Here is a 24,605-nt window from a genome sequence, read left to right on the forward strand (position 1 = left end):
CTAGGGAAATACAACCAAACTTCTGTAAGGTGGGTGCTAACTAGTTGGAAAACCATTCCCAGAGAGTAGTTGTCAGTGGTCCACAGTCATGCTGAAAGGGCATAACAAGTGGGGTCCCACAGGGATCAGTTCTGGGTCCAGTTATGTTCAATATCTTCATCAAAGGTTTAGATAATAGCATACAGAGTACTCTTATAAAATATGCGGACAATACCAAGTTGGGAGGGGTTGCAAGTGCTTTGGAGGATAGGATTAAAATTCAAAATGTTCTGGACAAACTGGAGAAATGGTCTGAAGTAAATAGGATGAAATTCAATAAGGACTAATGCCATATACACCACTTAGGTAGGAACAATCAGTTGCACACATACCAAATGGGAAATGACTGTCTAGGAAGGAATGCTGCAGAAAAGACTCTCAGGGTCATAGTGGATCACAAGCTAAATATCAGTAAACAGTGTAATACTGTTTCAAAAAAAGCAAACATCATTTTGAGATATATTAGCAGGAATGTTGTAAGCCAGACACAAAACGTAATTCTTCTGCTCTATTCCACACTGTCACGGAGTGTGGGGAAGACAAGGCCCTGCACCCCCGGCTTCCTGCGATTCACCATGACTCTCAGCCAGCCAGTAACACAGAAGGTTTATTTAGACGACAGGAACACAGACCAAAACAGGTCTTGCCAGTACAGACAACAGGACCCCCTTTAATTAGGTCCATCTGGGGCCCCAAGGAGGCCACAGCCTCATTGGGAAGCCCAAGCCCCGTTGGGGCTCCCCTCTCCATTTCCCAGCCAGCTCCAAATTGAAACTCCCTCCAGCTGACTCCATTCTGGCCTTCCCCCAGCTCCTCTCCCAGCCTTTGTGTCCTTTGTCCAGTTTCCCGGGCAGAGGTGTTACCTGGCCTCCAACCCCCCTCCTGGGTTCTCATGTTACATGCTCAGGTATCCTCCCTTCCCCAATGCCGGCAGTCCCAGCAAAACTCCCCTGCAACCTTCCCAGGTCAATACCCCCCACTCAGTATTCACATAACACATCAAGAACATTCCCACTTTGTCACACCCACTGTGATTAGGTGTCAGCTGTAGTACTGTGTCCAGTTCTGGGTGCCACATTTCAGGAAAGATGTGGAAAAATTGGAGAAAGTCCAGAGAAGAGCAACACAAATGACTAAAGGTCTAGAAAACATGACCTGTGAGGGAAGATTAAAAATATTTGGTTTGCTTAGTCTGAAGAAGAGAAGGCTGAGCGGGGTTTTCAAGTACATAAAAGGTTGTTACAAGGAGGAGGGAGAAAAACTGTTCTCCTTAACTCCTCAGGATAGGACAAGAAGCAATGGGCTTAAATTGGGGTTAAGTTTAGGTTGGACATTAGGAAACTATCAGGGTGGTTAAATCCTGGAATAAATTGCCTAGGGAGGTTGTGGAATCTCCATCATTATAGATTTTTAAGAGCAGGTTGGACAAATACTTGTCAGGGATGATCTAGATAATATTTAATCCTGCCATGAATGCAGGGGACTGGACTAGATGACCTCTTCAGGTCCCCTTCAGTCCTACTATTCTATGACTCTATAAAGAACTCAGTACAAATGAATGGAGGGTAATATAATCAATACCAATCAATATGTGTTTGTGGAAAATGGATCCTGTCCAAATAACTTGATATCTCTTTGTGGTGAAATTACAAGTTTGGCTGACAAAGGTAATAGTGTTGATGTAACAGACATAGACATTTGTTAGGCACTGGACTTTGTACTGCATGGAATTTTCATTAAAAAAACCCTAGAATGATATAAAATTAACATGACACACATTAAATGGATACAACCTGGCTAACTGATTGGTCTCAAAATGTAATTATAAATGGGGAATCATCATGAAGCAGGGATATGTTCTTTGCCCTGTACTATTTATCATTTTTATCAGTGACCTGAGAGAAAACATGAAATCACAACTGATAGAACTTTCAGATGACACAAAAATTGAGAGATTGGTAAATAATGAAAAGGACAGGTTCCTGATACAGAGCTATCTGGATCATTTTGTAAGCTGGGCACAGTAAACAATATGCATTTTAATGGGTAGATGTAAATGTATACATGTAGTATAAAGAAGGTAGGCCATACTTAGGGGTTGAGAGACTCTATCTTGGGAAGCAGTGACTCTGAAAAAGATTTGGGAGTTGTGGTGGATAATCAGCTGAAAATGAGGAAAATAGAAAGGAACATAACTCTGGAAAGTCAAATAAAAATATAGGTAGAGAGACCAAAAACGAATTGAAGAGCATCTAGCAAAGATGCAAAAATAAACGGGTGGGGTTTGGTTTTGTTTTTGTTTTTTGCTATCAGAAGGATGAAGCCTTCCAAACAATCAATGGTGCTAGTAGACAGTAAAGGTGCTAAAGAAAGACAAGGCCATTGAAGAGAAGCTCAATGAATTTTTTGCATCGGTCTTCACTGCAGAAGATGTGAGGGAGATTCCCACACCTGAGCCTTTCATTTTTAGATGACAGAACTGAGATACTGTCCCATATTGAGGTTGATAGAAGAGGTTTGGGAACAGTTTGATCAATTAAACTGTAATATGTCACCAGGACCAAAATGGTATTCATCCAAGAGTTCTGAAGGAACTCAAATATGAAATTGCAGAACTGCTAACTGTAGTATGTAACATATCATTTAAATCAGCTTCTGTACCAGATGACTGGAGGATAGCTAATGTGACACCACATTTTTTAAAAAGCTCCAGAGGTGATCCAGACAATTACAGGCTGTACCAGGCAAATTGATTAAAACTACAGAAAAGAACAGAATTATCAGACAAATAGATGAACATGATTTGTTGTGGAAGAGTCAACACAGCCTTTGTAAAGGGAAATCATGCCTCACCAATCTACTACAATTCTTTGAGGGTGTAAAAAACATGTGGACAAGGGTGATCCAGTGGATATAGTTTCTTGGATGTTCAGAAAGCCTCAGACAAGGTACTTCACCAAAGGCAGTTAAACAGAGAAGGCCAGGCATTGGCAACTTTCTGCACAAAGCCCATCTGGGTAATCCACTGGAGGGCTGCGAGACATTTTGTTTACATTGACTGTTCACAGGCTTGGCCCCCGGCAGCTCCCAGAGCCCACAGTTCACCATTCCCAGCAAATGGGAGCTGCGGGAAGCGGCAGCCAGCATGTCCCTGCGGCTCACCATTTACTGCAGCTCCCATTGGCCAGGAACGGCGAACTGCAGCCACTGAGAGCTGTGTGGGGAGGGGGTCGTGCCTGTGGATGGTCAACGTAAATAAAATGTCTCACGGCCCACCAGTGGATTACCCTGTTGGGCCATGTGCCCAAGGTTGCCAACCCCTGGAGTAGGCAGTCAAGGGATAAGCGGGAAGGTCCTCTCAACTGATTAAAACACAGGACACAAGAGACTGGAATAAAAGATCAGTAAGAGAAGGATTCCCCAAGGATCTGTACTGGGACCTATGGTGTTCAATTTATTCATACATTATCTGGAAAAGAAGATAATGAAGTGGCATAGTTTTTAGACTGTGCAAAATTTCTCAAGATAACTAAGTCCATCACTGACTGCAAAGAGTTACAAAGGGATTTCACAAAACTAGGTGACTGGGCAACAAAATGGCAGATGAAATTCAATTTTAATAAGTGCAAAGTAACGCATATTGGAAAACAGTTCCTACTATACATACACCGTGTAGGGATGTAAGTTAGCCACTGCCACTGAAGAAAAAGATCTTGGAGTCATCATGGATAGTTAGAAAATATTTGTTCAATGTACAGCGGGAACCAAAAAAGCTAACAATGTTAGGAACTATTAGGAAAGGGATAAATGATAACACAGAAAATATCATAATGCCATTATGTAAATCCATGGTACGCCCACTTCTTTAATACTGCGTGCAATTCTGGTCACTCCGTCTCAAAAAAGATATTTTAGAAATGGAAAAAATACAGAGAAGGGCAACAGAAATGATCAGGGGGATGGAACAGCTTCAGTAGGAAGAAAGATTAGAGAGACTGGGTCTCTGCCGTTCTAGAAAAGAGACAACTAAGGTGGGATATGTTAGAGGTCTATAAAATCATGAATGGTGTGAACAAAGTGAATAAGGAAGTGTTATTTATTCTTTCACATAACACAAAAACATGAGACAGCAGTTTTAAAACTAACATGAGGAAGTATTTCTTCACACAACACACAGTCAAACTGTGGAACTCGTTGCCATGGGATGTCGTGAAGGCTAAAAATATAACTAGGTTAAAAAAAGAATTAGGTAAATTCATGGAGGATAGGTCCACCAGTGTCTATTAGCCATGCTCTGGGTGTTCTAAGCCTCTCACTGCTGAAAGCTGGGACTGGATGATGGGATGGATCACACAATAAATTGCAGCAAAGAGTCCTGTGGCACCTTATAGACTAACAGACGTACTAACAGTCTATAAGGTGCCACAAGACTCTTTGCTGCTTTTACAGATCCAGACTAACACGGCTACCCCGGGATACAATAAATTGCCCTGCTCTGTTCATGCCTTCTGAAGCACCTGGCAGAGGCCACTGTTGGAAGACAGGATACTTGGCTAGGTGGAGCTTTGGTCTGACTCAATATGGGCGTTCTTATGTTCTTATGAGCTCTTAGTGTGACACTGGGGTCAAAAGAATGAATACAGTCCTGGGATGCATAAACAAGGGAATCTCAAGTAGGAGTAGAGAGGTTATTTTATTTCTGTATTTGGCACTGGTGTGACTACTTCTGGAATCCTGTGGCCAGCTCTGATGTTCACAACCCAAGAAGGATGTTGATAAAATGGAGTGGGTTTAGAAAAGCACCATGAGAATGATTAAAGGATGAGGAAAACATGCCTTGTAGTGATAGTTCAAAGAGTTCCACCTATTTAACTTAACAAAGAGAAAGGTAAGAGGTGACTTGACTGCAGTCAATAAATGGAAAGTAATGCACATTGGAAAATATTATCCCAAGTATATATATAAAATGCTGGGGTCTAAATTAGCTGTTACCACTCATAAAAGAGATCATGGAGTCATTGTGGATAATTCTCTGAAAACATCCACTCAATGTGCAGCGTCAGTCAAAAAAGTGAGCAATGTTAGGAATCATTAAGAAAGGAATAGATAATAAGAAGAAAATATCATATTGCCTCTATATAAATCCCTGATACGCCCACATCTCGAATACTGAGTGCAGATGTGGTCACCCCATCTAAAAAAAAAGTAATTTTGATTTTAAAGAGGTTCAGAAAAGGGCAGCAAAAATGATTAGGGGTATGGAACGACTGCTGTATGAGGAGAGATTAATAAGACTGGGACTTTTCAGCTTGGAAAAGAGACAACTTGGGGGGATTGTGATTGAGGTATATAAAATCATGACTGGTGTGGAGAAAGTTAATAAAGAACTGCTGTTTACTCCTTCTTATAACTCAAGAACTAGGGGCCACCAAATGAAATGACCAGGCAGCAGATTTAAAACAGAAGGAAGTATTTTTTCACACAATGCACAGTCAACCTGTGGAACTCCTTGCCAGATGATGTTGTGAAGGCCAAGACTATAACAGGGTTCCAAAAAGAACTAAATAAGTTAATGGAGGATAGGTCCATCGATGGCTATTAGCCAGGCTGGACAGGGATGGTGTCCCTCACCTCTGTTTGCCAGAAGCTGGGAATGGGCGACAGGGGGTGGATCACTTGATGATTCCCTGTTCTGTTCATTCCCTCTGGGGCACCTGGCATTGGCCACTGTTGGAAGACTGGGCTAGATGGACCTTTGGAACTGGAGAAGGGCAAGATATTTTAAAAAGGAACAAAGACGAACATGGGGGATTAAAGACCAGTCAATCTAAATTCCATTCCTGGAAAGATAATGGAATAAATGATTAAACAATCAATTGTAAGCTCCTAGAGGATAAGAGGATTGCAAGGAAAAGCCAGCATGAATTTGTCAAGAACAAATTATGCCAAACCAACTTAATTTCCTTTTTTGACAGGGTACTGACCTAGTGAATAGGAGCAAAGCAGTAGATGGGAGATATCCTAATTTTAATTAGGTGTTTGACACAATCCCACCTGACATTCTCAGGAGCAAGCTAGGTAAATGTGATCTAGATGAAATGTCTATAAAGGGCTGTACACTTGGTTGAAAGCCCATCCTCAAAGAGTAGTTAGCAGTGGTTTGCTGTCAAACTGGGCAGACATATCTCATGGGGCCCCACAGGGTCAGTCTGCAGTCCAGTAATGGGCTTCATTTTTCAGTAATGGCTGGATAATGGAGTGGAGAGGATGCTTATGCAATTGGTGGATGACTCCAAAGTGGGAGGGGTTGCAAACAATTTGGAGGACAGGATTAGAACTAAAAGCAACCTTGAAAAAAAGAGAATTGGTTGAAACCAAGATGAAATTCAATAAAGACAAGTCCAAAGTACTGCACTTAGGAAGGCACAATTAAAGGCACAACTATAAAATGGGTTATAACTGTCTAGGTGGGTAGTACAGCTGAAAAGGTTTTAATGGTTCACATATTGAAGCTGGAGCAACAACATGGTGGAGTTGTAAATATCATTCTGGGCTATATGGCATGTCATATGTCAGACAAGGAAGGTAACTGTCCCACCCTACTTCGCTTTGGTGAGGCCTCAGCTGGAGTCAGGGCCATCCCTAGGGGGATGCAGGGCCCAGGACATAGGAGCCTAGTTTCTAACCTGCTGGGGGGTGCTCCCGCCTGGCTCTGCCCAGGCCCCGCCCCCACTCCACCCCTTCCCCAAGGCCCCACCTCTGCCCACCTAATATAAAGTGTACAGTGCGCACTTTCTATTATTATTTTTTGTTACAAATATTAGCACTGTAAAAAGATAAAGAAATAGTATTTTTCCATTCGCCTCATACAAGTACAGTAGTGCAATCTCTTTATCGTGAAAGTGCAAATAACTGCACTCAAACAAAACTTTAGAACCTACAAGTCCACTCAGTCCTACTTGTTCAGCCAATTGCTCAGATAAACACATTTGTTTACATGTACGGGAGATAATGGTGCCTGCTTCTTATTTACAATGTCACCTGAAAGTGAGAGCAGGCATTCACATGGCTTTGTTGCAGCTGGTGTTGCAAGGTATTTATGTGCCAGATGTGCTAAACATTTTTATGTACCTTCATGCTTTGACTTGCTTCAACTAATCTTTTTTCCAGTGCAAATATTTATAATAAAAATAATAATATAAAGTGAGCACTGCACTTTCTATTCTGTGTTGTAATTGAAATTTGAAATCAATATATTTTAAAATGTAGAAAAACAGGCAAAATATTTATAATGAATTTAAATTGGTAACCAATTACTGTTTAACAGCATGATTAAAGCTGCAATTAATCACAACTATTTTTTTTAATCTGTGAACTTGGCAGAAGACAGCACATTGGCTATTTGGAACTCTTACATCCAGCTAATTAAAAGGCAAACCAGTGACTGTTGGTTTATTTTATCGGGCTTCTTCTGAGGAGGGCTGTTCTATAAGACAGTGTAAATGTGGCCACAGTTCAGTTTTTAATACACAGACTGAATGCCTTAAAGTATCAGATGTCATAGTGAAGCTGATTTTTAAAAATCCATTTCATTTGCATGGCCTCTTTATTGGAATTACAAATCTCAGTTCAGGAATTTGAGATTCTCAAACCTTTGGTGTGCCTGGCAGTGTGAGTGTAAATGCAAGCAGTGTGTCTCCTTTCCTTAGGAGAACGCTTTATTTTAAATGCATTGTTCACAAAGCGGCTAGCAGCAGTAAAGCTGTGATTTGCTATGACCCAGGAGCTCTTTTCTGAAATGGTTCTTGTGCTTTGCAGCGATGCGGCATCTGTGAGTTATCTGTGACAACCAGGGGCATGAGGAGGATCGGAAGTGAAGAGGGGAGAAACAAACTGGAGAGTGTGTGTCAGCGTTTACAGCTGCCTCACTTGGGGACCTGGGCCAAGCCTGTTCAGGATTTGGTACAGAAGCTTCGGCTCTGAGTCAGGATCGTGTGTTTACTCCCCCAAAGCTCATCTGAGCCGTCACTTCAGACACCATTTGGAAAGCCTCCCTTGCTTCATCATTGCTAGAAAATTCCTATTAGAAAATCCTCTGCTTTCTGTCAGCAAGCTGAAGGTTTGTGCTTCCGTTCCTACAGCCAAGAAATGACCCTGGGCAGAGCAAGCTAGTCACAGGGTCCTGACTGTGATGGTTGCCTGGCAAAGATACGTGTTTTAGCTGAACAAAGCAAAGATCTCTTGTTATACATGCCAGCAAATCTTTGCAGGATCTACAGACTGTGAAACATGGGCATGGAATTGTGTAACTATTCAGTTTCATTTCAAGCTTTGCTTACATTTATATTACAGTGTTGGGTATTTTTAAAGCAATCATTGTGAATCCTCCAGAACAATATTGCAGATGGAATAGCTCAGTGAGCTACGAACAGCCACGAGGAGTCCACAGGGACCCGCTTTTCAGCAGCCTTCCTAGTCTGAAGAGACTCCAGTGGTAGAGCCCGACATCCTGGCTTCCAACTCTTTATTACTTGGATAGACAAGGGAGGGTGTCGCCAAGGGGTCAGTGCATGTTCTGCGTCTCCCTCGGGGCCCAGTTCTCAGAGGATGTGATTCTGTTACAGCCCAGCTACAGAGCCTGACGCCTGCTTTCAGCGCTGGAGGTCTCTGGCTCAGTCTCAGGTGTTAGACATGAGGGGGTTATAGCAAAGCAAAAGGCACGTGCTGGATACATATAGTCCTTGTGCTGGAGTCGCCAGCTGAAGCTTCTTTCATGTTGTTTCCCAATGGTCACTTCTTGGCTAGATCCTCCTGCTATGCTGTGCCCAGAGGCTGGGGCGGTGCCTAGCTGGACAATTCCAGGAGCAGAGCGGAGACTCAGTTCCTCTTGGTAGGGAGGGGAGTAAGTTACTACACTGCTTTTGGTGCTGCACACCCGGCCAGCATGCCGCCCCCTCTGCCTAACCAGCTCTGCCCATGTCCTGAGTCTAGCACGGCTACTTCTGCACAGTCTCAGGCTCGGGACATCCCATCTCTGCTGTAAAACCAAACAGTGGAAGGACATTTAGGAGAGAGGGCAGTGTGCTCCTCCCTCACCTCCTGCCCTGCCGGGAGTTCCCCCAAAGAAATGTGATCAGCTGAGAGCACCCCCAGGCACAGCTCATTTCCTACTTCACAGCTGTTCAGCCATGTCAGAGCTCTGCAGGGAAAGATTTGCTCTGCACTCTGATAGACTTGGTGGGATCTTTAAAAATGCTTAGCAGTAGCTAACTCCATCCAGCTCTGGTGCTCAGCCTTCAGAAAGGATGCTGCCAAATTGGGAAGGGTTCAGAGAAGAGCTACAAGAGTGATTTGAAGGCTGTGAAACCTGCCTTACACAGAGAGAGAAAGAAAGACAATAAGGAAGCTCAGATTATTTAATTTATCCAAAAGAAGGGTTGGGGTGAGTAAGGTGTAAGTACCGACAGAGGGGAGAGATTTCTGATAGATGAGGGTGGCACAACTCCCTGTCTGGACAGATGCCAATCTGTTAGGAGTGGACCCAACCTTGGTGCCTCTAAGCCCCCTAGGTCTGGTTAGTGACTGGTCACTGTTCCCAGCTCTGGGCTTCTCAGACACACTTCCAGGTGCACCTCTGGTTCTGATCCCCTTGGGAAGTGGGACCCACAGTTTGGCTGCCTAGACCCCAAAACCAGTTCCACAGCTCTCCTGATTCCCCAGCTGAGTATACACACTCCCCCACCTGGCTGAGGGTTCTCTGAGTTTCTCAAGAAATGTGACAGGCAAACAAGGAATATAAGAAGGCCAATGGCATATTGGGTTGTACTATTAAGAGCTTTGCCAGCAGGTTGAGGGAAGTGATTATTCCCCTCTATTCGGCACTGGCGAGGACACAACTGGAGTATTGCGTCCAGTTTTGGTCCCCCCGCTACAAGAAGGATGTGGATAAATTGGAGAAAGTCCAGTGGAGGGCAACAAAAATGATTAGGGAGCTGGAGCACATGGCTTATGAAGAGAGGCTGAGGGAACTGGGATTGTTTAGTCTGCAGAAGAGAAGAGTGAGGGGGGATTTGATAGCAGCCTTCAACTATCTGAAAGGGGGTTCCAAAGAGGATGGAGCTCGGCTGTTCTCAGTGGTTGCAGATGACAGAACAAGGAGCAATGGTCTCAAGTTGCAGTGGGGGAGGTTTAGGTTGGAAATTAGGAAACACTATTTCATTAGGAGGGTGGTGAAGCACTGGAATGGGTGACCTAGGGAGGTGGTGAAATCTCCAACCTTAGAGGTTTTTTATGTCAGGCTTGACAAAGCCCTGGCTGGGATGATTTAGTTGGAGATTGGTCCTGCTTTGAGCAGGAGGTTGGACTAGATACCTCCTGAGGTCCCTTCCAACCCGGATATTCTATGATTCTAAGCTTAGTAAAGGGATTTCTTAACCACAGGCACTTTACTCTTGAAATCACTAGAGAGTTACAAATGTTAACACCAAACAGTCCTGAACACAATCCCTTCCTGTGAACCCTGGCTCTGGTCAGCATCCGTATCCTAGCCAGCCCTTCCTGCCTTCTCTTTCCTTAGCCTGATTTTCCTGGAGATGGAGGTCGGGGAGTGGGGGGACGTTCCAAGAAAGCATTCCTCCTTAGTACCGGCGCTGACCCCTTTGGCCATGGATCCAGGCTGCTGCCCCCAGCCATGCTTCTGGATAGAAATCTCATCGTTCTTGTGGATGGATCGGTCACCGAGAGACAATCAGAGCTGATGGCCCTTGGCTGATCTGTGATAGCTTCTCAGACAGTTGTTCCATTATGTGTCCAGCCCCTGCTACACAGTTTACAAAGCTCTGCTAGCTCACAGGGGAGGCTGCTTTCCAACATGAAGGTTACCGTTCAAAGTGGAGCCCTTGAAAAGAAAACCTGTGGTGGTGTCCTGTGCCAGCTGACTCAGGCGCGTGGGGCTCAAGTTAAGGGATGGTTTAACTGTGTTGTAGACAGTTTGGTTCAGGCTGCAGCCCGGGCTTTCCTACCCTGCGAAGTGGGAGGCTCCTCCCAAGCTGGAATATCTACACACCAGTTAAACAGCCCCTTAGCCCAAGCCCTGTGAGCCCGAGGCCAGCTGTGGTTATCTAATTGCTGTGTAGACGTAGCCTCTGGGTTCTTCAATCCACCAGACAAAGGTGTAACAAGATCTCATGCCTGGAAGCTGAAGTGAGACAAGCTCATCTAGCAATAAGGCATGAATTTTCAAGATTCAACATTCATTTAGATTTAGTTGGGTTTGGTCCTGCTTTGAGCAGGGGGTTGGACTAGATACCTCCTGAGGTCCCTTCCAAACCTGATATTCTATGATTCTATGAACAGTAAAGGCAACTGACCATTGGAACAACTTACCAAGGGGTGGGGTGGATTTTCCATCCCTTGCAGTCAAGACTGGATGTCTGTTTGAAGAGATGCCGCAGCTCAACTAGAAGTTCTGGGCTTGATGCAGGATTCACCAGGTGAAATTCTCCGGCCTGTGCTACACAGTAGGTGAGGCTAGATGACCACAGTGTTCCCTTCTGGCCTTAACAGCTGTGACTCTGTTAGCTCTGCTCCCATGCAAATCAGTGGTGAAAGGCCCATTGGTTCAGTGGAACAGAGTTAGGCCTGTGCTGAGCACTTTTGAAAGTCTCAGCCTCCTTACTTACCTTTAGCATCAGGGGTTTCAGCTATTCCTCTCAGGAGTGTCAGCCAGACGGGGAGTGTGATGGACCCTGCGTGTGAGGCACAAAGGCTGCAGAGAGACTCCTACCTCCCCATCCTGCTCAGGAGCCCGTGTATCCCCAGAGACTGAAGGAGGGCAGCAGCCCTGCCAGCAGGCAGCTCCCCACAGCAGACCAGGCAGGACGAGTGGGGACAACAGCAGGTGCTTCCTCTCTACAGGGGTGATGGACTCCCTGCTGGTGCACGATCCCATATACCTGGGGGAGGGCAGAGTCCAGCAGCCAGCACTGTCCTGCCCCTGTGCTCCTCCTCTGCTCCCCCAGTGATTGGGCTGGGAATTCAGAATCACAAAGTAGCTCTCAGGATCAGAAAAGGTGAAAGAGGAAATAGTCCCATCACACCTGGCCAGCTGCAGCCTGGGGGAATGAGGAGGGTCTCTCTTCAGCATCCCTGCAGCCTTGGCCATGCTGGATTCCCTGATGGAATTTGGCTTTTAATACAAGTGTCGTAGTGCCCAGGAATTTAAGAAACATGTAAGCTGCTTCTGCATCAGCATGAGCTAGATACGATGGCAGGATTTCCTTCTGCGAGCAATGGCTGAGCCGCTCGGCGAGGGCAAATAAGAGACAGCGGAGAAAGGGGCAGGGAGAGAGAAGATAGAGACGGAAGGAAACAGACAGATGTAGGACATCTGCCAGCAGCAGCCTGGCAGAGCTGAGCAGAGCAGGAGAGCTTAACGCCCCATTTCTGTTTAAATGGTCCCGGGTGCCAGGGGTGCTTTAAAGGTTCTGAGCCTGGGACCCTGAACTTTCCATCCCTGCTGCACATGGGATCCAGTTCTATAACCTCAGAAATACTTCAGCCAAACACAAGTTACGGGGCTCAGTACAGGGGTAACTGGTGAGATGTAAGAACTTGTGCTCTACAGGAGATCAGACGAGATGATCCAGTGGCCCCTTCTGGCCTTAAACTCTATAGGTCTGTGAAACACCAGCTTCTTCCTTTCCTCCGCTCACCTCCTCTGAGCAGCTGCGGTACTGCCTGCCAAGCCTTTGCTCCTGAGCCCGAGGACCAGAGCCTCCCATTGATTCCCAGAGCTAGCTGCATCTCGCCTGTTTCCAGATCCCTTCCCATCCCCGCTGGCACGGCCGCTTTCTGGTGTCTGGATGCAGCTTGCGCCCCCTCTGGAGGTTCATGCGACTGACTCTGTGAGGAGTGTGCACACCGGGCAGCCTGAGTCCCAGCGCCTTCCCTGATCAGGCTGGGCGCTGTCGATTGGACATGCACAAGCATCAGCCTGCGTTTGCAGGCAGCTCCAGACTCCAGGCTGAGGTCTGGGTTCCCTGAGCAAGCTCCTCCCCTGGGGCCTCCCCTTCTCTGCTCTCCATTCTTGAGGTCAGGGATCTTCCCGCCGCTGGACTCGCAGGGCCAGGAGGGATGGAGTGTGCCAGTGGGACCTCAAAGCTGAACTACCACCATACATTCAGATAACTCCTGTTCCCATGCCAAGTTCTTACACTAAGCTAGGAGACCTTTGCCTTTTCTGGCTGCGGAGTCGCTCTCTCACGGCGCACCCAGTCTAGACCTGGACGATGGCAGTTCCAGCTCCCGGGTCACGGGTAAGTCAGAAGGAAATGATTTTGAATGCGTTTGGGTCAATGTCCTAACAGATAAAGCATAAGAGATGGGGTATTACTTGGCGTCTGCTACAGACCCCCAAATCACTCTAGGGAACCTATCTACAATGTGTAGGGGGGAAACAACCTGTGTGATCATGGGAGATTTCAGTTTCAGTGGCATACGCCGGAGGTCTCATGCTGCCAGTACTAAAACATCCTTGGAATTTCTAAACATGAAAGATGACAATTTCCTAACTCAAAAAACCTTGCATCCAACATGAAGGAATTCTGTATTAGATCTTGTCTTGACAGATAAAGGGGAACTGATCACAGCACTGAAAATTAATGGTAACTTAGGTACAAACGATCATGACCTGGTCACATTTCTAATGTGCAAAAAGAATATAGTCCAGACCAGTGATATGTCTATGTGATGCTTTAAGAGAGCCAGTTTCACAACACTAAAAACAATTATGAACCACATCAGCTGGGAGGAAGAATCTAACCAGAAAAATGTGAATGATAATTAGGAATCATTTAAGAACACCCTATTAAATAGCCCCAAAGCCACAGTTCCGCAATTGAGGAAGGAGACTGTGCTGGCTAAAAACAGACCTGGTTTAGAAGGGAAGTGAAGGCAGCTGTAAAAAATAAATGAATAAACATAATATATAACAAATGGCAGAAAGGGGAAGTTGATGGTAATGAATGTAAATCAAAAGTTGTTAGATGTAGAAAATTGATGAGAGAAACATGGACACAAGGAGAAATCTATGGTCATCTGAGTTAAGGACAATAAGAAGGAATTTAAATATATATATATATATTAGGGGGGAAAAAACGGAATCCTGACACTGGTACTGCACTGTTACAGAAAGGAAATGGAAGAATGATCAATAATAATGCAGAAAAGGCAGATGTGTGCAATACATATTTCTGTTCTGTAATTGGGGATAAAAGAGATGATTCAGTCTCATGGCATGGTAATAACATACTTTCCATTCCACTAATATCTCGGAAGCATGGTAAACAGAAGTAACTAAAGTTAGACATTTTAAAATCATCAGGCCCTGATACCTTGCATCCAAGAGTTTTAAAAGAGCTGGCTGATGAGCTCGCTGGACTGTTAATGTTGATTTTCAATATATCTTGAAGCACTGGGGAAGTTCCAGAAGACTGTAAGGAAGCTAATGTTGTGCCAATATTCAAAAAGGGTAAATGGGATGACTTGAGTAATTATTGGTCTGTTCAGCCTGACATTGATCCTGGGCAAAATAAGGGAGCGGCTGATACAGGACTCAACTAATAGTGAACTAAAGAAGAATAATGTAATTAATGCAAATCAAAAGGGGTTATGGAAAATAGATCCTATTAAACTAACTTGATTTTTTTTATGACAAATTTGGTTGATAAAGGTAAAGGTAATAGTATTGCTCTAAGATATTTAGACTTCTCTGAGATATTTAACTTGGCACCTCATGACATTTTGATTAAAAAGCTAGAACTATGTACATTTAGCATGGCACCCATTAAATGGCTTAAAGGCTGGCTAATGGATAGGTTTCAATATGTTATTGTAAATGAGGAATGATCATTGAGTGGCTGTGTTTTCAAATGAGGTCCCACAGGGACTGGGTCTTGGCCCTATGCCATTTAACATCTTAATCAATAACCTGGAAGAAAACATGAAATCTTCACTGATAAAGTTTGCAGATAACACACAAATTGGGGGTGTGCTAACTAATGAAGATGACATGTCACTGATTCAGAGTAGCAGCCGTGTTAAGCTTATGCTCAGATAAATTTGGTAGTCTCTAAGGTGCCACAGGTACTCCTGTTCTTGATTCAGAGTGTTCTGGATCACTTGGAAAACTGGGCGCAAGCAAACAAAATGTGTTTTAATTTTGCTAAATATAAACGTACACATCTAGGGGCATAGAATGTGGGCCATTCCTACAGGATGGGGGACTCTGTCCTGGGAAGCAGTGACTCTGACAAAGATTTTGGGGGCATGGTGGATAATCAGCTCCCGGTGCGATACTGAGGCCAAAGGAGCTAATGCGATCCAGGGATGCATAAACAGAGGAATCACAAGTAGGAGTAGAGAGGTTATTTTACCTCGATATTTGGGGGTGGTGAGGTCACTGCTGGAATAACTGTGTCCTGGTGTGCTGAATTCAAGATGGCTGTTGATAAATTGGAGAGGGTTCTGAGAAGAGCTATGGGAATGATTAAAAGATTAGAAAATCTGTTTTATAGTGATAAATTCAAAGAGCGCGATCAATTTAGCTTAACAAAGAGAAGGTTAAGTGGTGACAATCAAACTCTGTAAGTATCTGCATAGGTAACAAGTATTTAGCAGTGGGCTCTTCAGTCTAACAGAGAAAGGTGTAATACGATGCAATGGCTGGACGCTAACACTAGACACATTCAGACCGTACATAAAGCATAAATTGTATAACAGTGAAAGGAATTAGCCATTGGAACAACCGAGCAGGGGTCCTGGTGGATTCTCCATCACTGACTATTTTTAACTCAAGATTGGATGTTTAATGTGGAGTATGGGAACCATATTCTCCTACTTAGCCTCCCAGAGTGAGGGGGCGGGGGAAACAGGCCAGCTGGGAATGGCAATGTAGATAGGAGGAAAATGCCTGGAGCAGGAGAACGAGGAGAGGAGTAGAAAGGAGGGGCCAGAAGTAGGAAAGGGGGAGGGAGTCATGGGCACGGGGGAGGGACCATGCGAGGAGAAAGGCAGGAGGCAGAGGGGACGACTGCCAGTCTTTCCTGACAGGCCCTTCCCATGCCCCAGTCCCCAGCTAGCAACAGAGTCACTGTGTTCTGGGGAGCCTGTGTGTCAGGCGCTTCTGAGGTCAAACCCTGCCTCTGCCACTGAGGCGCCATGTGGCCATGGGAAAGTCACTTGACTCTCTGCCTCAGGTCTCCCAGCAGTGATGTCACTGGCATCTGTGTGACTGGCATGCCTAGAGGCCTGGGCCAGGCCCTGTCTTTCTGCACAGGGCTCAGAAAAGGTCTGGCACGTTACCAATGCAGAGGGTTGCTGCTTTCCCGAGGGCCAGGAGTTGTGGTGAGCTGGGAGCAGGGGCAATGGGGAACGGGGTGGGCACATGAAGGTGGGGAAGAAATGATCATTATTAGGAATACTAAATGAGAGGCGGATGGAGGGAAAGGACCGGAAAAGGGAGAGAAATAATAGAACACTCAATAGACTGGGTTTTTTTAAACACTGTTATTAAACAGTCTGGTAGCAAACCATTGCAGAGAACTAGCCAGTCACGGTTGCTTTTGGCCAGCAGGTCACAGCTGTGTGGGAGAAGGCCTCAGACCCCAGCCTGTGGGTGCCGACAGCAGTGCTATTGCCCCCTTGGCTGGCTTTGTGTTCACATCACTGCCCCTGGTCGAGGACAAGTGGGGACGTAGCCGAGGGAGTTTGGGGTCAGAGGTTCTCCTGGCTTCGTAGCTTGCCAGTGGGAAACGTTACACGTAAATATGAGAGAGGTTTAACACCGAATCTTCCCTCTGATTTGCTAACTGGCCCCAGCAATATCCACATTTTCTGGGTAAGGAGCAGCAGCCCCATCCCTTGGTTTTTATACCAATACAGAGGCGCCTTCCGGTCCAGTCCAAGATTGCGTCTACACGTCCCCCTGGCGGTGTGCACTCCGGCTCGAGGAGGCTTGCCTGCACTCTCTCTAACCAAGCTAGTGCATTAGAACTAGGAGTGTAGACGCAGCAGTGGGAGTAGTGGGAGGGGAGAGCCACCCCGAGAACGATCCCGTCTGGGTGCTAGGTACGTACAGGGGGCAGCTAACCCCATATGCAGCCGTGGCAAGGCTCAGTTTTGAGTGTGCTAATTAGATCAGATCTAGTGCGGGAATGCCTCTGAATCACATACCCTGTGTGGTGGCAGCGGGAGCTGGCCAGGAAAGGGAAGCTCTGGCTCATGGGAATTCTGGGACGTTGACAGTTTGTTTCACTTTCTTTGTTCTGCGTCGACATTGCGGGATTTTCTGCCCAATGGAACCATCCGTTTCAGTACCCAGCTGCCTGGCTACCGGACAGGCAGTGTGCCCTTGGGTGCCTGACCCGCCCACAGCCCAGCCTGCTTTCTATTGAACATTTTGATGGATTTGACGTGTACCGATGGAAAGTTCAATTCTGTCCAATCAGCACATTCACACAGAAACCGGTCAGAGTGGCTGGGATGGCGCGAGTGGCAGCTGCAGCCATTGGGTGGTCACTGCTGTGCATACGGCTCACACACAGGCTTCGAGCCTTGCATTGGGACATAACTCCGTTCAGATGCAATTCTCCCCTGCTCCCCACCCTGTGCTGCATTCTGCCAAGGCCGTGCTTCCTCACCATGTCATGCTGGGACTGGGGATGGCAGCCACCAGCACCTGTGCATTCCCGCTCCTCTTGAGCGCTACTCTAGCGCTGGGTATTTGGAGCAGGGATAATGTGCAGTGTGTACTGGTGTGCCTGTGCAGTGTGCCTGGGTGTGTCTGTGCAATGTGCCCCAGCGTGTGCCTGGGCAGTGTGGTCCAGGTATGCCTGGGCAGTGTGCCCCGGGTGTTTCTGTGTAGTGTGCCCCAGGTGTTTCTGGGCAGTGTGCCCTCAGGTGTGTCTGTGTAGTGTGCCCTGGGTGTACCTGTACAGTGTGCCCTAGGTGTGTCTGTGCAATATGCCCTGGTGTGCCCATGCAGTGTGTCCCTGGGTGTGTCTGTGAAATGTGCCCTGGTGTGCCTGTGCAGTGTGCCTGGGTGTGTCTGTGCAATGTACCCCTGGGTGTGTCTGTGCAGTGTGCCCTGGGTGTGTCTGTGCAATGTACCCCAGCGTGTGCCTGGGCATTGTGCCCTGGGTGTCTCTGTGCAGTGTGCCCTGGGTGTGTCTGTGAAATGTGCCCTGGTGTGCCTGTGCAGTGTGCCCCAGGTGTTTCTGTGCAGTGTGCCCCAGGTGTTTCTGGGCAGTGTGCCCTCAGGTGTGTCTGTGTAGTGTGCCCTGGGTGTACCTGTACAGTGTGCCCCAGGTGTGTCTGTGCAATATGCCCTGGTGTGCCCATGCAGTGTGTCCCTGGGTGTGTCTGTGCAGTGTGTACTGGTGTGCCTGTACAGTGTGCCTGGGTGTGTCTGTGCAATGTACCCCTGGGTGTGTCTGTGCAGTGTGCCCTGGGTGTGTCTGTGCATTGTGCCCCAGGTGTTTCTGTGCAGTGTGCCCCGGGTGTCTCTGTGCAGTGTGCCCTGGGTGTGTCTGTGCAGTGTGCCCTGGGTGTGTCTGTGAAATGTGCCCTGGTGTGCCTGTGCAGTGTGCCCTCGGTGTGTCTGTGAAGTGTGTCCCTTGGTGTGTCTGTGCAATGTGCCCCTGGGTGTGTCTGTGCAGTGTGCCCTGGGTGTGTCTGTGAAATGTGCCCTGGTGTGCCTGTGCAGTGTGCCCCAGGTGTTTCTGTGCAGTGTGCCCCGGGTGTTTCTGTGCATTGTGCCCCAGGTGTATCTGGGCAGTGTGCCCTCAGGTGTGTCTGCGTAGTGTGCCCTGGGTGTACCTGTACAGTGTGCCCCAGGTGTGTCTGTGCAATGTGCCCTGGTGTGCCCATGCAGTGTATCCCTGGGTGTATCTGTGCAGTGTGCCCTGGGTGTGTTTGTGAAATGTGCCCTCGGTGTGTCTGTGAAGTGTGTCCCTTGGTGTGTCTGTGCAATGTGCCCCTGGGTGTGTCTGTGCAGTGTGTACTGGTGTGCCTCTGCAGTGTGCCCCTGCATTTGTCTGCACAGTGTGGTCCAGGTGTGTCTGTGCAGTGTGCCCCATGTGTTTCCGTGCAGTGTACCCTGGATGTTTCTGTGCAGTGTGCCCTCGGGTGTTTCTGTGTAGTGTGTCGCTGGGTACACACTGCACAGAGACACCCAGGGACACGCTACACAGACTCACCCAGGGACACATTATACAGACACGCCTGGGGGCTGTATTTGTGCAGTGTGCCCTGGGTGTTTCTGTGCAGTGTGCCCCCTGGCGTGTCGGTGTAGTTTGTCCCTGAGTGTCTCTGTGCAGTGTGTACCAGATGTGTCTGTGCAGTGTGCCCTGGGTATGTCTGTGCAGTGTGTACTGGTGTGCCTGTGCAGTGTGTCCCTGCAGTTATCTGTGCAGTGTGCCTGCGGGTGTGTCTGTGTAGTGTGCCCCAGGTGTCTCTGTGCAGTGTGCTCTGGATGTGTCTGTGTAGTGTGCCCCACATGTTTCTGTGCAGTGTTCCACTGGTGTATCTGTGCAATGTGCCCTCGGGTGTGTCTGTGTAGTGTGTCCTCGGTGTGTCTGTGCAGTGTGTCCCTGGTGTATCTGTGCAGTGCACCCTCGTGTGTGTCTGTGTAGTGTGTCCCTGGGTGTGTCTGCACAGTGTGTACTGGTGTATCTGTGCAGTGTGCCCCTGTGCCTATCTGTGCAGTGTGCCTTGGGTGTTTCTGTGCAGTGTGTCCCTGGGTGAGTCTGTGTAGTGTGTCCCTGGGTGTCTCTGTGCAGTGTGTATCAGATGTGTCTGTGCAGTGTGCCCTGGGTGTGTCTGTGTAGCGTGTACTGGTGTGCCTGTGCAGTGTGCCCCTGCATTTATCTGTGCAGTGTGCGCCGGGTGTGTCTGTGCAGTGTGCTCCACAAGTTTCTGTGCAGTGTGCCACAGTGTATCTGTGCACTGTACCTGTGGGTGTGTCTGTGTAGTGTGCCCCGGGTGTCTCTGTGCAGTGTGCTCTGGGTGTCTGTGCAGTGTGCCTCAGGTATGTCTGCGCAGTTTGTGCTGGGTATCTGTGCATGTCTAGCACGTTGTTGTCATTGCTGTATTATATAAATAATAGCATGCTTAGACACAGGAGCAATGGTGAGAATATTTAAGACACAGGATGAAAACAAAGCTGCCTGGATGCACATTGGTTGGGAACATGCATACATGCTCTAATATCTATTGGCCTTGACACAACAAGATCAGAGGAAAACACTGAACAAGATTTTGGGACACTAAATCTGTACTAAACAGGTGCAAACAAGCATCATGAATTAAGCTTCTTAGTTGTTGTCTAGAAAGGTTATTTTTGTGGTGTTCATTTAGTCCCTGTTCAGCATCTGAATTCCCACCGCGTTGATTCCATTTACAGGAGTACAATCTTTCCAACATATATTACTTACATAAAAGGCCTAAAACTTAATCCTCAGAATGTATTTAAACATCACCCTCGAAGTTCGCTTGCTGTCAAAATTAATGCAAAAATGATGCTCCGTGGAGCTACAAAAGGTTTTATCCTAAAATTTTACTATTTCTGACAGGAACAGCCTGCTTCCCATGAGTTTAAGGCTAGCAGAAAAGGGAACTAATTTAATTGGTGCATTTATAGTCCAAGAATGGCCAGTTGTCTCTGAAGGAGTCCAGTATAAATTGGTGTAACATTGGATTCTATAGAGAAAGAATTACACTCTCAGCTGGCTGTAAAAAATAAATTTGTTTTTATATCCTTTTCCAGTTGTCAGATAAATGCTGATTCTCTAGAGCATGTATTATAGGAGAGCCATTGGCTGAGAGATTGATTCAGTGATGAAGGACCATTTTCTAGTCCCCAGGTGATATGCTCTTCTCTGTTTAAAAATACAACCTGCCTAAAAGGAATTTGTTAGAGAGGAAAACCTCAGCACCTACATAAAAGCGCAAATACTGTCTGGCTAACGAATGATATAGCAACAGTTTATGTTGAGTAAGAACTTTTTAATTCAAGATCATAAATAGATAGCTCAGTATATATAGACTTTGATAGAAATAAACCTTCTGCAGGAGTTCATCATGTGTTGGACATGGTCATCAGCACTAAGAATCATCAACCTCATCCTCAAGGCCGTGTTAATTTTTTAAACTATAATTCGTTGGGTGAAGCCCTCTTGCCTGAGGAACTCAGTGGTCTGAGTCAGAGGTTTGGAACTGCTTACATTAGCTTCAGAAGGACTTTTAGGTGCTCAGCGTTTCTGAGGAACAGTGCTTAGGGGCTTGATATCATCACTGATTGTCTTTTGCATTTTACAGACTCTTATTCCATTTCATTTCCCAGTTCATGGACAGACCGGATTACTTCTTCCCCGTTCAAAGTTCCCAGGGTTTGCCTAACAACTCTCACAAGCTTTGAACCCTGGACAGCTGTGAAACAGCTTGTATGTTTGCATATGCAGGGCTGCGGGAGCCATGTCAGTCCCTGGATATTAGAGAAACAAGGTGGGCAAGGTGCTATCTGTTACTGGACCAACTTCTGTCTATCTCACCAGCAGTAGTTGGTTCAATAAAAGCTGTTACCTCACTCACCTGGTCTCTGTGTGTTTATGGCCATTTCAAAGGTACTGTCTTTATGGTAGTATATTTATGGAGCTGGTGAAGTGGTTGTGTAATTCCGGTGTGTGCAGATCTGCTAGAACCCAGTTCTAAGACTAAGGCTGTAATTGTACTGGCAGAATTTTCTGGGGGCGGGGGGAATACAGTGTTGCTACCCAGGGAGTTGGAGAAAGCGATAATCATCTAAAATTTGGTTGGGTTCCCTATTTATCTAGCCCTCCGCCAACAAAATGGTTAACAATTTATGAATGGTAGACAACAAACTCCAGATGACTACTTAGCAGTATCACAAAAAGACATAAAAATGAAGGAGTTTACAGTGTCTGCTCAGGAGAGGCCAAGGAGTGGCATAACCAGGTGATTCAGGTCCAAGAATGAGTTGCGATGGCAGGGGCTTCAAAATGTGCTGCTGATAGAATGTAAAATTCTGTGCCTCTGTTATCCAACTGCTATTTCCATAAGACCAAACAAATAACGTATAAACCACCGAAGAACCCTGTATTGGTCTGCTGCTTGATAATGGATAACACCTGTCACCATTAAAAAGTAAATCCCTAGCTTATGAATGCCCATCGTTATTATCACGTATTCATTGTATTGGGGTTCTTCTCAGCCTAATGGGACCACCTCCTGTTGGTGTCATCATTTTTACTGTGGAAGCACCAAGACTGGTGCCTCATTGCGCTACTCAGTGTACAGACATGTATTGAGAGACAGCCACTCCCCTAAAGAGCTTACAATCAAAATAGACACGGACAGCTGCCCAATCCCTTGAGCCACAGCCCGGTGCTGTATCCACTAGCCCGTCCTTCCTTTCTTTGCCCCCTTATTGCATGGGTTGTGTTCCACATGGGGGATACTAACAATGTGCTTTGCGCTCTCTTGCAGGCTCTGAAACCTGATCTACAATGGAAAAACTGCTTTTGTATCTGCTGTTCATTGGCGTAGCAGTGAGAGCCCAGATCTGCCCCAAGCGCTGTGTCTGTCAGATTTTGTCTCCAAATCTTGCAACCCTCTGTGCCAAGAAAGGGCTTTTATTTGTTCCCCCAAACATCGACAGAAGGACCGTGGAACTGCGGCTGGCGGACAATTTTGTTACAAACATCAAAAGGAAAGATTTTGCCAACATGACCAGCCTCGTGGACCTGACGCTATCCAGGAATACAATAAGTTTTATTACACCTCATGCATTCGCTGATTTGCGCAATTTGCGAGCTTTGCATTTGAACAGCAACAGGTTGACTAAGATCACCAATGACATGTTCAGTGGGCTTTCCAACCTGCACCATTTGATACTTAACAACAATCAGCTGACTTTAATTTCTTCCACAGCCTTTGATGATGTTTTAGCTCTTGAAGAACTGGATTTGTCCTATAACAATCTAGAAACTATCCCGTGGGATGCCGTGGAGAAGATGGTTAGCTTGCACACACTCAGTTTAGACCACAATATGATTGACCACATTCCTAAGGGAACTTTCTCCCACCTCCACAAGATGACCAGGTTAGATGTCACATCAAATAAATTGCAGAAGCTGCCACCTGATCCTCTCTTTCAACGAGCTCAGGTATTAGCAACCTCAGGAATCATCAGCCCCTCTACTTTTGCATTAAGCTTTGGTGGAAACCCTTTGCATTGCAACTGTGAACTCCTGTGGCTGAGGCGTCTTTCCAGAGAAGATGACCTAGAGACTTGCGCTTCTCCTCCACTGTTATCTGGTCGGTATTTTTGGTCAATCCCAGAGGAAGAGTTCCTGTGTGAACCACCTCTCATTACTAGACATACCCATGAGCTCAGAGTGCTGGAGGGTCAACGGGCAACTCTGAGATGTAAGGCCCGGGGCGATCCAGAGCCAGCCATTCATTGGATTTCACCAGAAGGCAAACTTATTTCAAATGCAACAAGGTCGCTGGTGTACGACAATGGAACGCTAGACATACTTATAACAACTGTGAAGGATACAGGCTCCTTCACCTGCATAGCATCGAACCCTGCAGGAGAAGCCACTCAAATGGTGGATCTTCACATAATCAAACTTCCTCATTTGCTAAACAGTACAAACCACATTCACGAGCCTGACCCTGGCTCCTCGGACATCTCGACATCCACCAAGTCAGGGTCAAATGCGAGTAGTAATAATGGGGATACTAAAGTCAGCCAGGATAAGAAAGTTGTAGTAGCAGAAGCAACATCATCCACTGCGCTACTCAAATTTAATTTTCAAAGAAATATACCTGGAATACGTATGTTCCAAATCCAGTACAATGGTACTTACGATGACTCACTTGTTTACAGGTAAGACAAATCCAATGACATCTGTATCTGCACTTAGCTCTTGTTTCCTATTGATTTATTAATGTGCTGTTCCATTGCAGTCCATTATTGAGGAGTGGTTACTGTACCACTTAGCCAGATCAGAACACCGTCCTCAGAAGCATATGGTGCAGGGCTTGTGAAAAACTAATGCAATTTTCAACTAACAAATAGGAAAATTACTTTGAATAGTGTTATTTTTGGATAATCCAATCTGACCTTTATCCCCTGCGGTAATCTGATTAGCAGAAGGATTGTAAAGTTAGATGAGTTAAATGGATCTTACACCCTCAGTTTTTGAAAGCCTGGGAGAAAGATGTCCATAAATGTATGTCCACTAAGGCCCTCTAATTCTGTCCTCAGTCTCTCTGCCGCTCAGCCTGTGCAGTGCACGCAGAGGTGTTTTATGTGCTAAGTGGATTTGTTTTCAAGTCAGCTAATGTAACAGTCACACCTTTCAAAACCAATTTGTCATAAATGATTTTTTTTTGATTTAGCAGTGGCTCGTCTCAGGAGCTCTGCGCTGCTGAGCAAGGCAATTAGTGGGCTTGCCAATGGGAGATGCAGCGCTGCTAAT

At 46.3% G+C, this 24,605-nt stretch overlaps 1 protein-coding gene across 5 annotated transcripts in view; it reads left to right on the forward strand.

Moving 5' to 3' along the window:
* The window catches only part of LRFN5 (leucine rich repeat and fibronectin type III domain containing 5), a 168,663-nt gene that overhangs the window by 127,146 nt on the left and 16,912 nt on the right, over positions 1-24,605 (forward strand). For all 5 annotated transcript variants that reach the window (XM_039538895.1, XM_039538894.1, XM_039538891.1 and 2 more), the window contains exon 2: positions 22,603-24,010. In XM_039538895.1, coding sequence (XP_039394829.1) covers positions 22,623-24,010 — 1,388 coding nt within the window. In that variant the 5' untranslated portion in view covers positions 22,603-22,622. The remainder of the gene's footprint in view (positions 1-22,602; positions 24,011-24,605) is intronic.

The sequence above is a fragment of the Mauremys reevesii genome, linkage group 4, assembly GCF_016161935.1.
Source record: "Mauremys reevesii isolate NIE-2019 linkage group 4, ASM1616193v1, whole genome shotgun sequence".
NCBI lineage: Eukaryota > Metazoa > Chordata > Testudines > Geoemydidae > Mauremys > Mauremys reevesii.